Source organism: Apteryx rowi, unplaced genomic scaffold (assembly GCF_003343035.1).
Source record: "Apteryx rowi isolate R43461 unplaced genomic scaffold, aptRow1 scaffold_65, whole genome shotgun sequence".
NCBI lineage: Eukaryota > Metazoa > Chordata > Aves > Apterygiformes > Apterygidae > Apteryx > Apteryx rowi.
In genome coordinates this window covers 2211648-2229070 of record NW_020450927.1, presented here as the reverse complement: position 1 = coordinate 2229070, position 17423 = coordinate 2211648, and the positions used below count along the sequence as shown (strand labels likewise).

The 17423-nt window shown below is 57.3% G+C and overlaps 1 protein-coding gene across 3 annotated transcripts in view; it reads right to left on the bottom strand.

Moving 5' to 3' along the window:
• Positions 1 to 17423, bottom strand: part of CACNA1E (calcium voltage-gated channel subunit alpha1 E) — a 117579-nt gene that overhangs the window by 69969 nt on the left and 30187 nt on the right. For all 3 annotated transcript variants that reach the window (XM_026084678.1, XM_026084679.1, XM_026084680.1), the window contains exons 5-6: positions 16628 to 16780; positions 16089 to 16270 (exon numbers count right to left, since the gene is read on the bottom strand). In XM_026084678.1, the coding sequence (XP_025940463.1) occupies positions 16089 to 16270; positions 16628 to 16780 (335 nt within the window). The remainder of the gene's footprint in view (positions 1 to 16088; positions 16271 to 16627; positions 16781 to 17423) is intronic.

Below are 17423 nucleotides of genomic sequence, written 5' to 3'. Positions count from 1 at the left end.
CTCCCCCCCCTCGCGTGCTAATTAAGCCCTCATCTTCGTCTGAGTCACTGGCACCACGTCTCCCTGTCGGCCAGCGCGGGAGCCAACTCGAGGCGTTGCAAGAGGAGAAGCGCATCTCCGAGGAGGGTTGAGGTCTCCCTCGGATGACCGAGGCGTCAGCAGAAATCCCAGCTGGGTGCCTCTCTCCATGTCCTGACGGTCCATGGCCACGGCAGCCCGCGGGACCCARCGCCTCTCGAGATGGGGTGGCCGGGGCAGAGACGCCAGGCGCTGCGTGCCGGCCCTCTCCGCTGGGCACCGCCGGCTGGTGCCCTCCCTTCGCCCGGGCACCGCAGGCTGCCCTCGCTCGCCCCGGCTCACCTGCAGGCTCTTGCTGCAGAGCRCGGCCGCGAGGTGGGGACCGGGACAGGCGGCAGCGGTGGCACACCGGTGCCGGGAAGGCACTCGCGCTTCCCAGCCTTCTCACCCGTGCCGCGGCAGCAACGCTTCCCCTGCGAGAACCTGCCCGGCCGGGGGTGGCACCACCCCCTCCGTCAGCAAACATTCATACACAGCAATTAGCGCATTAGTCCTCGGAGGGAGGCCGAGGGGGCCGGGGGGAGGCAGCAGAGCGGGGATTCGAACCTGCGTCTCGCCAGGCCTCCCCGGAGACGGCAGCGCTAGCAGCAGAGGCTGCTGTGCCGTCGACCCCTGGGCTCGGCGCTACCCAGGGCTCCTCGGCTTCCCACCACCCCAACGCGGCAGCCTGAAGCGAGTCCGGAGAGACGGGAACAATGCGCGGGAACACCAACAGCAGGGCCGACGCTCGTCACCGCCCTCCGGAGGCGCTGGGCACCGCACGAACCCTGGCTGGGGCCGCTGCACTCTTCTCCAATAGCACCATTTTTGGTGGCAACAGTCTTCAAGGTGCTTCTGACTCCCCAGCCAGTGCTGAGCGTTTCCAGCAGCGGGTGGTCCAAAGGGAGCAGAGCACAGCGTGTCAGCTCTTGCTCCGAGCCCGCTCCGGGTAAGTCACGCCGTGCTTGCATTTTCCCCGCACGTTTGTYCACGGGGAGCTCTCTCCCCACCCGGGTTAACGCCACGCAAAGGGGCTCTGGTCTGAGACAGTGCCTCAAGCAAAGCAGTCACAGTTATCAGCCCCCCATCCCAGAGAGGAGCAAAGGGGGCAAGGACCCCCTGCACGGCCCTCTGCTCCACCGCACAAGCGGCGAGCCTCTCCCCGAGCGCAGGGCGGCCCTCTGGCCAGGCGAGAGCCCGTGCCCCCCTTGGACCCAGTGCAAGCCGGGCTCCAGACCCCACCAAGACACAGTCAGGTACCTGCCACCCGCTCTGGGACCCCTCTCCTGCAAAGCCGGCCCCATCCAAAAGCCACAAGCTTCCCCCAAGGTCCTGGGCAACGGGGACGCAAGATAGATGAGTTCCTTCCCAACAGGTGAGCAAGACAACTTTCCCCAGCGCTTGGACCACCTCCCCCGCTTTTTTGGCCTTCTCCCCTCCAGCCGTGAGGTATCTCAGCTGGAGACAGGGTGGAAAAAGGGGAAGAGATGTAGGAGGGGCAGGAGCAATGGTGAGACATAGAGGAAAGAACTGGGAAGCGGGAGCTGGGAAGCCGGTTGCACTTGCGCAGGAAATACATTTGAATAAAGAGCACGGAGCTAATCCCTGGGTGGAAGGGAGGAGAAATAACAAAGCCAGAGAAAGAAGAGAGAGAAGGAGAAGGTGGTCTGCTGAGGCAGACAGCCCGTGCTGCTCCCAGACAGGCTGGGAGAATTGCCATCGCTGGAAAGAGCCATCAAATCACATCGCGAGCGTTCTCGCTGCGAACACGCCGTTCGCAAGACGCTGGGAACAAAATCCAGGCGCTGCTGGAAAAAGGGAGTGAGCATGTGTACGGGAGCAGTCAAATCACTCTAACGAGATTTAAAGAGAGCTTCTGAAGAAATTAGCACCCTGCAATTTCTTTCTCTTGGCCCACCAGCTAAAAGAGAGGTGACCACTTAGCGGTGGATTACAAGCAGTTTCCCTGGGGTTATCGGCTAATGACACCAGCAGCAGCTCCCAGACTGCCTCTTCCCGGCTGCACTCACCACCACACTTTACAGGCACGGCCAAAGCTTGCACCACCCAGAGCCCGCAGTTGGGGAAACTGAGGCAGGGGCTCAGCTAGGGCAGGCTGATCCTGCGCCCAGATCTGGACACCGCGCACATGAAACTGGGGAACAGCCCTGGCCATCGCCCCTGCTCCGAGCAGCCATATGGGTCCCCCAGGTGACACCAGCTTTGCTGGCATCCCCCAACCACAGGATGAAGGTTCCCACAGCATGTCCCAGGGCTCCCTACAAAGCCGCGCGCTGGAGTTGCCCAACAAGGTGGCCTGGCCGCAGCCAGATAGCCAGGAGCTGCTCAGCCGTGACAACCACCCAGCTTTGCCCTTTTATTCCCCAGCGAGCCGGAGACCTGCTCCAGCCCCTTTGCAGCGCCCCTGCGGCATGCAGGCCACCATGGGGGGTCATGCRCTCGGCTAAGCAGGCTGGGGAGGGTCCCCACCGGGGAAACGAGGGGCTATTTGGGGGCTCTGGGAAATGCAAGGGCTGAGGGCCACGGTGTTTCACAGGCCCTGCATTTTCAGCAGCTGCTCTAGCCCTGYGCAGACGGTGAACACAAAGGATCCAGCACAACAGGACATCAGCATGCAGAACAGCATATGTGCGTGTGTGTGCATATATGTATATTTATATGTATTTATATATGCACATGTATATGTATGTATTCCCATCTTTCCACACTCAAAGCTAAAGCACATCTCCTATTAATCACAACACGTTGACATGTGCTACATTCCCTAGCTGAAGTCCAACGGATTTGCCTTTGGGGGAGGATGTGTTCTGCCAGGGTCTTGCAGAGCTGTTGAGTCCAGACCACTGCCATCTCACATCATGCAATCTCCCCCAGACTCTGTGAGCCCTACCTTAAAAATCCACTATTCCCAGTGGAAGGCTTATCCTCAAGCAGACACTCTAATGGTTGTCTAATTTTCATCCTAAATTTATTTGTGGCCAGTTTATACCCATTTGTTCTTTTGCCAGCATCAGTCTTTGGCTTAAATAGCCCTTCTCCTTCCTGTTTCCCATCCTTATATATTTATAGACAGCGATCATGGCCATTCCCAGCCTTTACTTTGCTAGCCGAAGTATGCCAGGTTCCTCTAGTTTTTTCTTGCATGACAGGTTCTTCCTCTCTAATTCATCTAGCAGCCCTTCCCTGTTCCAGCCCAGGCCCAGTTCATCTTCCCTGGACRTAGGAGACCAAAGCGAGTGACCCAGATGGGGTCTCACTACCCCAGTACAGCACCACTAGGCTGCCTTGTGCCACCTGCACATCTCTGCTCCTGCRCCTGCAGCCCACTGCATGGTACTGAGGGCATACAGTCACCTTGTGGCCACTAGCTTATTCCCATCCTTCTCCACACTGGTACTTTCCAATCAGAAGGACTTGGGATCCTAGAAGATTTCTTTGTTATTCTTCCCTAAGTCCATGGCTTTGCATTTTTAACTGCAAGCCATGCCTCTTCCTCCCGGCTGTGATTCCTCCACCCGGGGTGATAACTCCGTGCCCCAGCTCAGGAAAACTAGCCAACATTGTAAGCTTAGAGAAGCAATGTCTGCAACCACCCCTGAGGAGCTCCACTGGCCGCCAGCAGCCACTGCCGCCACTCAGCACCATCCAGCGCCATCTCCATGCTGCTCACTTCCTTGCCAGCCTCACAGCTCCTCTTCCACTTCCCATCTTCTCTTGTTCATTAACAGTTTCCCATACCAAATGCTTTACTACAGAGAGGAGCTCTGTGCTTTTCCTGTGCTTAGAAACCAGTTTTCCGATGCCAGGTTAGCCTGGCATGACCTACCTTTGGCAAACCCATGATTCATTTTCCTCTTTTGCCTTCAAAATCTGTTCTGAAATGGCATACGATTGAGGTCAGGCTTACAGTCCTATTCTTGCCTGGCTTGCTTTTTTCCTACTCCCCCCGCTTTTAAATATAGGCATTACATTCGTTTTCTTCAGTCAGATGGTGCCTCCCCCAACTTGATGGAGTTGTTAAAAATACTTGTTACCAGACCTGCCATTTCATGTGCCAGCTCTCTCCGAAGGCTGGGGTGGAGCTAAGCCGATCGCCAGTGGATGGGCACGATGGTCTTGGCACTTTACTGCCAGCTCGGCTGTGGTCATGTCCACTCCCTCCTTCCCACTATCCAGCCTTCCCCTGCCTCCATCTTTGTACATACCAAAAGCCAAGGTAAAGCATCCATCCAGTGCTGGCTCCATACCCAAGTCTCCCTACCCTTCACTTCACCTTGCCCTGCTCTTATTTGAAGGGGTGAGGAACCGTTGGCTACTCCTTGAGCACCCTTTGCAAGGTCCATGCCAGCTTGACTTCTGACAGCTCCCACATCACCTCTCTACTTCTTCAGAGCTGAGACGTAGTTCTCGTTACTGAGCAGCCCCCTTTTCCATCCCTTGTTGGCACCATTTATTCTTAATATCCCTCCTTAGGCAGTTATTCATTGCCTCGGTCCATAGCGCCTTCCCACAGGCTCTTTCCCCTTGCTTAAGACAGCAGTAGGTTGCCATGCAGAGAGGTCAAGGTAGACAGAGACCACAGCTAATTTAATCCCTAAACTAAATGAATGCTATAACTCCTTTAATGAAAAAATTCCTCATTCGTGTTCCTGGACTCCTTGCAATGCTTGGCTCCGTGTGCTAGAGACCAGGCCCCTTTGCTAATCCAAGCCCTTTGGGAAATTCAGGACCCGCCTGACAGGCTGATCTTAGTTTACTCTTCCCTTCAATTTAAGGCAATTACCTTCCTGTTATGCACCGCACAAGTCTAAAACGCCGCTACCCATGCTCTTCCATGGCCACCGGAACAAAAAATATGTTGCCTATTGCATGCAGAAATAGCTGAGCTCCCAGTACAAGCAACCTGAGCTTGTTGGTGAAGATGAGGGAGTTACAGTTTCCCCGAGGGACAAAGCACCCAGTGGTATTTCTCCTGCTCAGCCCACCGTAGAGATCCCAAGCCATACCCAGCGGGAGCCGAATCACTGCACAGCACTGACCTACGCACAGCAACACGGCTTGTGCCCGCTGCCCTCACACATGGCATGCCCGGGGGCTGAGCACTGCGGGCAAAGCTGATGGCCTAAAAACGACGCAATTCACCTYCCTCCTTGTGCCATGCTGCGGAGACCCGCAAAGGAGCGGGAGCAGGACCTCACGCGATAACAGAGCCGGGAGGGCACATGCCGCCGCAGGTCTCCAGCCGGTGAAAGAGCTCCTTCCAGCTCGCGGCAAGCACATGCTTCTCAATAGCGCGCTCGGAGGAGGAAATTGCCGGTGCCAGGGAGAGTCGGTGGCCGCGGGGACCCGGAGCGCGTCTATTCTTTCTGCAGCTCTTGTGTTTTCCAAGGGCGGGAAACGCACAGAGAGCTGCAAAAGAAGGTCTCACTCGGGGGGCTAGAAATCTAAAGAAGTCTAAATATATACGTAAGTGGAATGCAAAGCACAAGCTTGCAGCCCACACGTATCCTCCCTCGGGCTGCACTTGCAYGGGAAACTTTAGGATTTCTTTGCCATAGGGAAGGGGGGGAAAACTCACAAACTCAGTCTCCTACCTAAAAATAAACATAAAGCATGTTCTGCCTTTGCAGCATGCCTTTAAGTACCACCCATTTCCTGGTGGCTCGATGAGAGGAATTAGGATCCTGCCGACCAAGGCAGCATGTGCCTGACTTGTCCTAAGAGCAACAAGATCTAGGAAGCTGCTGGCCTTCATTCACACATCTATTSTCTCACTTGGTGATTCTCCAGTGTCTAGTAATAGGGCTGAGCTCCCACTTCAGGTTTTACCTGGAGGGTAGGTGCAGGGGAGGGACTTTTCTCCCCTTTACCCAGCTGCCTGTAGGAACTGTATCCTGGAGATCACCACAGCCAGCTCGGTTTGAGTTTGGTCAACAGGCCMCAAAATTGCAGAGGAAAGATGAGAAGGAAGAAGGATGGATAGACGGACAATCACCTAGACTGTGCACTTAAGAAAGTCTTCCCTACTGGGAAGACCAGGCGCARAGAAAGATGGTCCCTGCTGCAAAGCATTAAGGCCAAACTGCTCCGAGCAGAGACAACAGATCCCTCTGCCCCCTCCGAGCTCCGGCAAACGCCTCCCTGCACGTGCTAATGTCCTGCATTCAATTGAGCCCCCTGTCAAAATTCATCTGCATTAGGATAGAGCCCCTGTGATTTCTGTTTGAATCCAGACCAAACAGCACATAATTAGATTGGTGTAATATACAATCATTACTGTAACCAACTGTCCGTGACTTGCTCGGGGAATAGATAGCATTGCACTAAGAGGGAAAAATCCAAACACACACTTAACCTGCCGTTGCGGGCATCCGCCAATCGCGGGGAAGGAGAAAACAGCCTCCTCTCCTGGGACGAGGGCTGCGGGGAGGMCCCCGATCCTGCTTTAATTGCTGTCCTTCTGCTACATCCCTGTGCATCTCCCATGCTGTGGCAGCACCACCCCATAGGGACCCACCACCAGAGCTGGGCTCGTGCTGCCCAGGGCTGCAGACACTGCCATGCCGCTCTGCACGTCTTGGGCAGTATTTGGGCTGCAGACGGGCTTTACCAGGCTGAGACATGGTGTGCAGACCTCCGCAACTGCCGCAGCAGGGCAGGAGAGGTCTGTTTGCCCTTCCCTTCTGTGAATCCTAACAAGAAGGTTTGGGGACRAAGAGGACGGTTGTTATCTCAGGAGGCTTTCCTCTGGCCCCGCACACTGCGATTTTCCTCTCCAATGCTGGCCCGAGGCTTTCTACCCGGCTTAGGGGGAGACCAGACCTGATGGGACAGCGGATGCAAAATCCATCAGTGCTTCCAGGATTTGCAGCCAGACCCCCAACTTGGCAACTCCTGCTGCTCCTACCTCAGCAGCAACACGCACCATGCTCCAGCCCAGGGCAGAGCCATCGCTCACTGCGCTGCCTCCGACCACTTCTCCCTGCAGGGCACGGCTGCAGCCGGGTTACAAACATGCACACGGACCAGCAGCAACAGCATCAAAATCTCACTATACCAGGAAAAAAAACCCCACCACCCTACAGCAGATTCCCCGGCCTAGCTGGCCCCTCAACACCCGCTGCTGCTCTCCCCAGCACAGTAACAGATCTCTTTCTTCCCTTTAATAGCTGTAATTTGATCTCCTGCATGCAGGGCCATGCTTCACTCCCCGCCAGCRGTGCCTGGTATCCATCAGCGACCCCGGGACTGTACAAGAGCTGAATGAAAATGCTTTTCTTTCCCAAATTAGGTTAATGAGGAAATGGGTACATTTCCTTTGCAGGAGGAGGGCTGGCCCTCGGCGGGCCTGATCCTGCCGGGCAGGCCGCGGGCCGCAGYGCGGGACGGCAGCGCCTCGAAGCCAGGGTACGCTTTGCTGCTGGCCGGAGTCGACGGGAGACTGGGCTCAAATCCGAGGCCGCCGGGGACCTGCCCAAAGCACSCTCAGCAAGTACCCGATGCTCTCAGGGAGAGTCCCCGAACGCCGGCCACAGGCATCCACCGCCAATGTCCCCTCYGGACACCATGGCCACAGCCCGCTCGTCGGGCAGAGGGTGGTTGGTGGCGTGCAAAGCCCTGGTGGCACTGCAAACAGGCAGCGAGAAGCCAGGAATCTCCAAAAAGGGATGCTCAAAGCTCAGGGAGGCCCCGAGTGTGTGGGCATCTGTGTGTAGGTAAGACGAGGGAAGGAGGAGACAGGGAAAAAAACAATATATTTCATTTTTCTATTTTCCATATGAAACGTTTCCACTTTTGACTCAAAAAAATGCATTGCTAAAAGCATTACGAAAATTAAGTGTTTCAAAACTGTTCAAAATGGGTGCGGAAACTGATTTTCATTTTGCTGCACTCGGATCCCTGGAGCACGCAGGAGCACGGATGCGAGCAGCCCTTTCCCCATGCACACGCGCGCCCACACTTTCGGGGGCCGGCCAGCAGGCTGCAAACCCCACAGCGCTCCTCCAGCCGGATCCCTCCCGGGCCGTCGCCCGCCCAGCCAGAATACCCCCCCCCGGGACGCTCACGCTCGCTTAGCCGCCTCCCAGGAGGGACGAAGTTTTCATTAGGTAATGTTTGTAAAGTCCCGCGGACTGCTCAGCCTTCGCTAAAGCCGGCGCTTGGCCACGGCGGTGCCCGCGTTTCCACCGCAGGTGCTTACCTGGACGCGGGGGTTCGGACAAGCCACCGCCGCTGCTCCTCTCGCAGGACCCRACGCCCGCGTGCAGCAGGGGTTAGGAAGCATCGCGGAGTAAATTAAGCGCGTGTGGATGGGCCTTCGCTGCTGGCGGTAAGAGGGGGAGGAAAGGCAGCTCTGCCCCCGGTCCCCGCACGCGCACCTCTCCCAGAAAGCGGCCCCACGCTTTCCACTCGCCTCGCTGCTCGGCGGGCAGCGGCCGCGTGAATCGGGCGCCCTCGTTACACCCGGCTACTCGGGCGAGGAGCTGCCGTTCCTGGCCGGCGGCGCGGACGCTCGTCCGGCCAAGCCCGCCGCCGCGCGCAGGCGCCCTCATCACGGGCAGCGCAGGCGCCCGCGGCCCAGCGGAGAGAGGCTGGCGCGCGCGAGGCCGGCGGCCCCGGCTCGAGCTGCTCAAGAGAAGAGGCTGCGACGGGAGCTGCTGCAGCGCTGGAGGTGCGCAGCCGGAGCGCCGAGACCCCGGGCAGACAGGACTGACGCGGGGCGAAAGGGCTGTTTGCTACAGGCCAGGAAAGTTTTAAACCTCCGGGTTTGGAACTTCCCGAAGTCCTTGCAAACTTGAGTTGCRTTTAAACCCAGCCCCAGCCCTCGCTCGGGACCTTCCCGGTGACGGGCTGTTCCCGCTGCGGTTCCCAGAGGGAGGCACGGGCTCCATCCTGGGCTGCGGCAATGCCGGGGGGATTTTTGCCTGCCCCCACGCCCTCCAGCACACGCCGCTTCGCTCGCGTGGCCCCGGCGCTGCTGGAGCGGCTGGGATCCGCCAGAAATAGCTGCGGAGGTAATAAGATCTGTGCTTGCTAGCAAGCTGCTAAGAGCGCTGGGTGTTGATTAAATTTTCATACCACCCTGACAGGWTTTTTTTTTTTGTTTTGTTTTAATTTAAAACACACAAGAAGGGACTTCTTTTCCCTGGGCAAGCGTTCCAGCTCGAGAGCCTGGCAACGTCCCAGGGCACGGAGGATTAAAAAGCAAAGCAGTCCCCCGCTTCCACGCGTCTCTCCCAACTCCTTCAGTCACCTGCCTCCCTCGCTCCTCCTTCCCTCTCCAAAGACACCCCTGTATTTTCTGCGTTAGGAGCGGCCGTGCTAGCCAAGCACATCTCATCTCCTTGCTGGGAATCACAGCTACCCGCTGCTCCCTCCTCTTTGCGCTGCCAGTTCCCAGCCTTCAGCCTCTGCACTGCCTCGAGGAGCAGCAGAGCGGCCTCGGATACCCCCGAGCCGCCSCAGCCCTGCTGTACCGAGCATCTCCAGAGCTTTGTCCGTTAGCGTGCGCGTGCACGCCCAAAGGAGCGACCATAGCAGAGGAGCTGCGACAGTGTTGTCTGAGAAACAGCTACGAGCAAGCGGGAAGGGACACAACGGAGTCAAGAGAAAGCAAGGGAGCAAGGAGCAGCAATGATCCAAAGCATCCCACCTTCCAGCTCCCGAAAGCACTGGCTCTGCAGGAGATTGTAGCCAAGTGGAAGCTGTGCCAGATGCTCTGCTCCAGCTCTGAGCACACCCGGGCAGAAGCAAACTCCTCTCTGCCATTGCCGCCCGGCCTCAGCTTGGTCGGGTCATTTAGTTTCTCTGCTCTTAGCTTGCCCCACATTAAACCAGGAGCAGCATTGCCCTCTCTCAGAGCAGGAGGAAAAACGCACTCAGACCCGTGAGATGCTCGGGTCCTGCTTAGAAACGTGGCAGGGAGAGATGTCACTCGATGGAGGTGCTTCAGGGACAGCAGCTGAGTGCTGAGCATCTCAGGCAGTGACTGTGAAACCCCAGGGATTTATGCCAATAAGCGATCGGCAGCCTTGTACATACAYACACACGAAAAAAAACTGCTCTGCCTTTAAAACAGATTTCTCCTCCGAGTCCCTCCAAGGCCACCAGACTATTGCAACTTGAGAAGGAGCAGGGAGTGGGAGAGCCGAGCCTTGCGCGCATCTCTCATCTTTGTGCTCCGGCGTGACCAGTGATTTAACACACCTCCTCCTTCCGCTGCCCCAGTCACAGCTGCCTAAACACACCCACTTTTAAAAGAGCGGATTTAAAAAACATTTTAAAGTCAGGCTCCAACAAAAGATCTCACGTTTAGTGCTTTATGCTTAAAACCACCCAAGTCACTCGAAAATCCTATCCTCTGCTCAGTAGCATGAAACCCAGACTTGCGCCTAGACGTATCTTGGTAAAAGGGTGGATTCGGTGGCTCTGTGCTCCTTTTGTACCCCGCACTTATCGCAGATCCCACGCGGATGCCTTCTCTTTGACGGGAGCTCTCCCGCCTGGGGCAGAGCTGCTTCCCCAGCCCTGACGTCATTAGCRGGGAATCGCATCTCGCCTCGCTGAGCCCGCACCGCGCCGTGCCGGTCGTCCCCGCGGCCGACGGTGGAGGTGTGAGCCGGCGGCTCCCGGGCCGCAGGGMGGGCTCCCCGGCCGCCTGCCCAGCTGGAGCCAGGCGCCGGCGCGCGTGCAAGGTAGCCTCCGCGCCGCAGCCTGCCTCTGCCTGCGCGCGCCGGGAGCACGTGGCCGTTGAGTCATACTTACTGCAAGTCCCCAGCCCCGCAGCAGCTCGATTCCCTGCTTTTTGCAGGCACGCGGCAGAGTTTCTGCCGCGAGACTCTCCGTACGTGGCTCGCGCTTCACATCCGGCAGGTCTGTTCGCAATTGCCTGGCCCGCTGCAAGCTGCGGGGCAGCTCAGCCCTGGCAGGGACCGCCGCAGCCGCTGCTCCGCACAGAAGCTCCCAGCGTTTGGCCCYGGCATTTCCAAGTGCTCAGTGCCGAGAGGGACTGTGTTTTGAAACCCCCGTACCTCACTGCCCTCCAGCTTCCCAGGCCCATTCCTCACGCCATGAGAGTGCTTTTGCGTTTATAGCAAGCGACCGTGGCCTGCTACCTCCCTTTACGCTTTGCCATGCATTTTTAATTATCAGCACGCACGCTTTTCCAGTGCTGCTTTAATGCTTGTGTGCTTAAGAGGCAAACGTTTTTACACATAGCTACTAATATCCATCACAAAGTCAGCTCCTTGCCCCGGCCTGGCCGCACCTTGGTTATCACCGCTGCGCAAACAGCCCTGGCTCTCGTTAGCCTGTCTGCGGATTGCTTTAGCTCACGTGGCTTTACCGGGTCTACAACGCTACGATCAATAGTTTACCTGGCAGCTAGACCCGTGCAAAGAAACGGGCTCTCCGCAGACYGCGGGTGCTGGCGGTCTCCGCCAACGGCGCGTCTGCGCGGCGCCCGAGCCTCTCCGGCGTGGGGCCCCCTCGGCGCCCAGCCCTGCTCCCTTCCCCMCTCAGGCAGCACCGGAGGCTCCAGCCGCTGCGAAAGGCAGCTTTGTCCACACAGAGATGTTTTTATTTGTCGTGGGCTAACCTTAAACTAACGCCCAACTCCAAGGCACCGGGGGAACAAGAGACTGACGGCTCCCTAAAAACCGGGATGCTCCTTGCTACCTGCAAGCGCAGCAGCTGCACGCTTCCAAACCGGGAGGCGAACAAACAGCCTCTGGGAATGAACGCAGCCCTCGCAGCCGGGACCTCGCGATCTCAACCTCCCCTGTCTTTCTGTGGGGCTCGCGGAGCCCGGCTGAGCGCCCGCAGCCGACGGCGTCGCCCGTCACCGCGCCGCCGGGGTGCGCGGCTCCTCGCCRGCCCCAGGGCAGCCGCCCCGACTGCAGCTCTGCTGTTTAATTAAGAAACTGGAACCTGGACGCTGTCCCGCACCGGCAAGCCCACGTAAGCAGAGAAGTAGGGCAGCAATCCTCTTTGCCAGCGTTATTTCTCCCTGTGGTCTCTACAGAAATCAGGTTTAGTCTAAATCCAGCCCAGGAAAGAGGTATCTGCTCCAACAGGAGGGGAAAAAAGCAAGTATTTCCTAGCCTTCGTCTTGCACTGCGGCAGGCGGGCAGAGACAGCCAGAGGAACCATGAACCTCAGATTCCCTCTAAAAGGAATTAAAGTTTCTCAGGTTCCCCGGGATGGGAGCTGGAAAAGACATGACATGCCTCGGCTTGAGGGCTTCATTTTATTATTATTTTTTTTAATCAWACGGCAATTTCTACGTAGCAAGACAGCATTTCATGCGGGCAAGACTAGTGAAAACAATGGGAAAGCAAAGCACATCCGTAAAACAACACACGTGGAAAATACCACGGGGCTGATTATCYTCTCATGATGCTCCCTACAAATTCSGAGAGCTGCATTTCTAGACCTGGTAAATAGGGGAAAAAYGGATCTGAAAATCACGATACAGCTACACAGGGGAATACTATAGTAAGCAGTTTRTTTGAGAGATGGCTGAAACATTTTTCCTGCGCTCTGCCTCTCTTCTGCAAGGCCCGCATTGCCAGCCTGAAAGGAGCCGGTCTCTGCTCCTTGTACCCCGGTGAGACAGCAGAGCCCCCAGCTAGCCCCCGAAATGGGCAGGCAGCGGGCGCACGCGCGCCCCACGCAAGGACGGTCCTCCAGCCGGCGGGACGGCTCAGCACGCCACCGTCGCAGCCCGCTGCGGGGAACGGGAGAAGGGCCAGGTCCCGAACCGCTGGCTCTGCCGGCGCTGGGAGCCTGAGCTCGGCGCACCGTGCACGCACGGCTCCCTCTCTTCCTTGGCACACGTCTGGGCATCACGGCTGCGAGCGCGCTTGGCCGGACAGGCCTGCTGGCCCCGAGACCACACCAGCAGCCAAGGAGATCCAGGAAACCCGTGCCTGCCGCCGGCCTCAGCACGCCACATCATTCAGGCTGCTTTCCGACGTGGCAACCCCTGCGCGCACCACCACATCCACCACCACCGGCCTGAACCATCTCCTTCGCCCCGGCAGGCTCTGGCCACCCCCAGCTCCCCGACACCACTTTACCACTCTCTCTCCTTCCCCATCTTTTCTGCAAAAGAGAAGCCACCAGCACAGCGTCTAGTCCCCTGCCAGCCCTAGAAGTCCCTGGAGGAGCCAGACTCATCAGGAGCACATYCGCGCCCAGGGAAGGGAGGGGAGGCACCACCAGACAGCCTGAGCAAGAAGTGTCTAAGGGACGGCGCAGGGAAAAGTGGGAGACGGAGAGGGATGAACAGCAAAGTGAATCAGCAGCATTTTACTACCAAGGCCCAAATCCTCATTCAATTAAAAGCAAAGAAATGTCCCTAATACTCTCCATTATAGGTAAGTAATAGCTGCTACTTTGCAGAGAGGGACGGGAAAGGGAGGTACCTTACAGTCCCAGCCATTGGGGACACCATGACAGAGAGCATTTGGCCAGTGCTGCAATAGATGCTGGGAAAATCGTTTGGATATCCAGGTGGTCAACTGATTTAATAGCTACAGGGTGAAACAGGGAAAAAAAAACCTGCTGAGGCCTGCTAAGTTCTGCAGAATAGTGGTTTTTGTAGCATTTCAGGTCTGGCTAGATCTTGGGAGGTGCTGGAAACCTCAATGGTTTAGCTGTCCAGCCTGATTTTTAACCTGATGCAGTCCGAGAGAGCAAGGTAATATTTGGGTTTTCTCCAGCTAAAGGTCCAGGCCTTGGGAGACCCAGCCATGCCCTGCTGCAGCTGGGAGACCAGGAGCAGTTGCAGCCTGCAAGCACACACATCCACCGCCCCCTGAGCAGCCTCCAACAGCCTCCAGGCTGGAAAGTCTTCAGCTCCCAGCTCCGTGCCGTTGCATAGCGGCACGTCACCCAGCGCACGTGCCGCAAGGAGAGCGGGAGGTAGCATTAAATCCCACGCAGGAGACCCCAAACCCAGCACGTCGCAGGCACTTGCAGCTCACCGCCACCTCTCCCACCAGCACTAAGCCCYTGCCAGGCTGGCTGTCCCAGCTGTGGGGACGGGGCCAGTGCCAGGAGAGCTTGGAAGGGATCGTGGCACGGGTAAGAAAGGATCAGCTCCAGCCTTCTCAGCAAGAACATCCTAAATGGCAAGAGGTCGGACTTTCCCAAGAGCCATCAGTGCAAACCCACGAGACTAGCAAGATCCTAAATTGCCCGTCGGTGTAGCTCACTGGCCCCCTCGCACACCGCAGGGTGGACTCCCTTGTCGAGAGCCCGGCGCATGCAGCCAGGGGAAGGCTGGATGCGCTGCCTTTGTTAGGCCAGCGAGGATAATCACAGGGCAGGGAGCCAGGGGCGCACGGTCCTGGGAACGGCGGACGCAGCACCCCTAATTGCTGCGGATGCCGAAGAAGAGCAGCCGGCAAAAAGCGGAGGAGGCGACACCGGGGAGCGGGGCGGCGCGCGGAGCCGGCTGCGGACGCGCCCCATCCCAGCGCTGAGCGAGCGATGGGTTTGGGGGCAGGAAGGCGCAGAGCTGGGCTGCGTGGGAGGGCCGAGCGCAGCCCAGCGCCACCTTAGCTCCTCTCAGGTGTTCGTGGGGAGGAAGGGCTAAGAGCTGACTGGGAGCCAGRGCCATGCAGCGCTTCCCATACCAGTGCTGGGCATTTACGGGCCACGATTCAGCAATAGGAACGGGCACCAGCTGCCCGGACACTTCAAAAGCAGGGGAAACATGCAGCAGGCAGATCTGCAGGGAAAATCACCTTTCATGGTATATTCAATTATGCCTGGGCAATACACACTGTAGTTAAGTCTCTAATCTCATTGATACACCAGAAGCGGCCAAGAAATGTTCTTTTTTGGTCTTAACTCCCAAGTGGTTCAATTCTGCCTAATTCCCCTGCCGAAGCAGCGAGCTCCAGACGCCGACCGTCTGCTTTAGGATGAGAAAGGACAAATTCTCACGGCGCGGTTAACCCATTGCCATGAACGCTCCCCTTTTTAGCCTGRTCTAGGTTTCTGCGGTCCTTTCCCTCCCTGCACGCTAGGCTGTCTGTCCCCTCCAGAAGGACCCTGGGATCTACAGAGAGGAACTGGGCCCCAAGGCTGGAAGGGCAGCACCTTCGGTCTGGAGGCCTAGAGTTAAAATCAGCCTTTCTGCTCACAACAGACAAAGTAAATACCCAAGAATGTTTCCCCACCACAAACCATCCAATTTGCCTCCCGCAGAGCAATGCCACTCTGCAAGTCTCTGGGCATTATGGGAACCAGGGTATAAAAACATTCCCGGTGCAGTGACGCCGAAATTGATGCTGAAATTAGGCTGGGAACAGGACTGGTGTGGTTGTTTCTAGCCCATAAACTAAAACCTACTTATATGGCCAATCACCCACAAAGATATTGCACCGTGTGATAGCCTGTATCTTTTTCCTGGTTCCAGCTTGCTCCCGAAGTGGCTCCCAGCTCGGCCCRCGGGCTCTGGCATTAGAAACGTCATGCAACAGCTCCCTCGCGAGCAAACCACAGAGACACAGCATAGCTGCTCCCCCGCCTCATCAGTGCAGACCGGCATTTGCAGCGTGAACCCCAAAGGCCCCAGATCCCAGCAGGACACCAAAAAGCCTGTCCCTGCCCAGGCACGGACACCGCGCGCCCCGCTCTGCCCGCAGAGGTGGTCGGGGCTGAGCTCCGAGGCTGGCACATGCCGCTGCCATCGCAGACCTGCAGCCAGGACAGTCGGTGACATGGGCACAGGCACGCGGGCACATCTGCTCTCTGCAACAGGTTGCAAAACCAGCCTAGAGAGGGGGCCAAGCCCTTTGCCCAGGGAACCCAAGGAGACGTGTAACACATGCCTCTGCGCTCCCCTGACATCTCCTGCCCAAATGGGAAGGACTGGCTCCATCTCCACCACTAAGGAAACTCAGGATTTCAAAGGTTTTCAGGACCTGGAAATACTGTCTCCAGCTCCCCACCCTGCTGTCCAGCTGCTCAGAGAGACCCGAAGCCGCGTTACTCACATTGTACAGGACTGTGGTCCACCCTTCCATGGTAATGCACTGGAAGACGGTCAACACAGCAAAGAGGATGTTGTCGAACTGCGTGATCCCGTCATTGGGACCGATCCACTCCCGGCACTCGTAACCTGGGGGGCAACCCTGCACCCCGCACGGATGAGGGGGGTCCAGCTCCTCTAGTTCACCTGCGAGCAGACAGCAGAGAGTCAAAGGACACAGAGGTAAGGGAGAAGCAGAGGACAGGAGAGGGGAAAAGCCCAAATGCAGACGGGCTTGAGACAGAGCAGGGGGCCTCCATGGGGACTAGCCCTGGCTGCACACCAATGCCCCCGTAAAGGAAGGGAAGAAATTGCTACATCCTTAACACAACTGAGTGATGCCCAGYGTGCACGAAGCAAAATGCAGGCTCTTCTCAGCCCTGGGCTTCCCAGGATCRCAGCTGCACTGGTGTTTGAATTGTCAGGGCAACGCACAGATACAGCTCACCCTGGCTGTTCTCCACCTGCGGGGTGCAGAGCAGGGAGCGGGGACCGTGTCCTCACCTGAATTGTTTGTGTAGCAGGCCCGGTGCAGCTTCCCACTGTAAAACTCCAGGCCGATGATGGCAAACATCAGAATAGCGAAAAAGAGCAGCAAGCCGATCTGGAGAAGAGGCACCATGGCCTTCATGATGGATTTCAGCACGATCTGTAGACCTGGAAGGGAAAAGAGACAGCACAGCTCAGCAAGGTGCTGCAGCCCCCCTGCTTGGGGCATGTCTATCYCACATGTGGCAAGAAAGACAGTAACCATGGAGGAAGAGGAAGGGCAGTCAGATAAATATGACAGGCCCAAGCACAGACTGGAGGATGTCTGTTTGGACAGCTGAGGACCATGGAGGAAAACGCTGTCTTGAGAGAAGCAGAAGGGCCAGGGTGCAGAGCCTGGCTCCAGGGAGGGCTGTTTTTGGGATCTGCCTCTGACTCACTGAGAGACACTAATCAAGTCCTCCCTCCTGTATTCTGCTTTCCCTCTGTGCTTTGCCTCTTTTGAATAAAAGCTCTTCAAGGCAGGAGCCATCATTTGCAATGCATTATACAGAACTCAGCACCATGGCACCCTGATTCCCACGGGATCGCCGAGGTGCTCCCATGGTGCGCTAACCACCACGTCCTCCCAGCCTGCTGCCTGACCACCTGGGACTGACCGTCTAGGTGGCACCTCCAAGGGACACAGCGAGAGCCATAATCCCTCTGCCGTCCCCCAGCAGCAGTAAGCAAAGGCACATGCTTAGCAAGGAGACCCACACCGACCCAGCAACCTGCTTCTTAGGGCAGGTTTTTTCTTCCAAAGAACCTT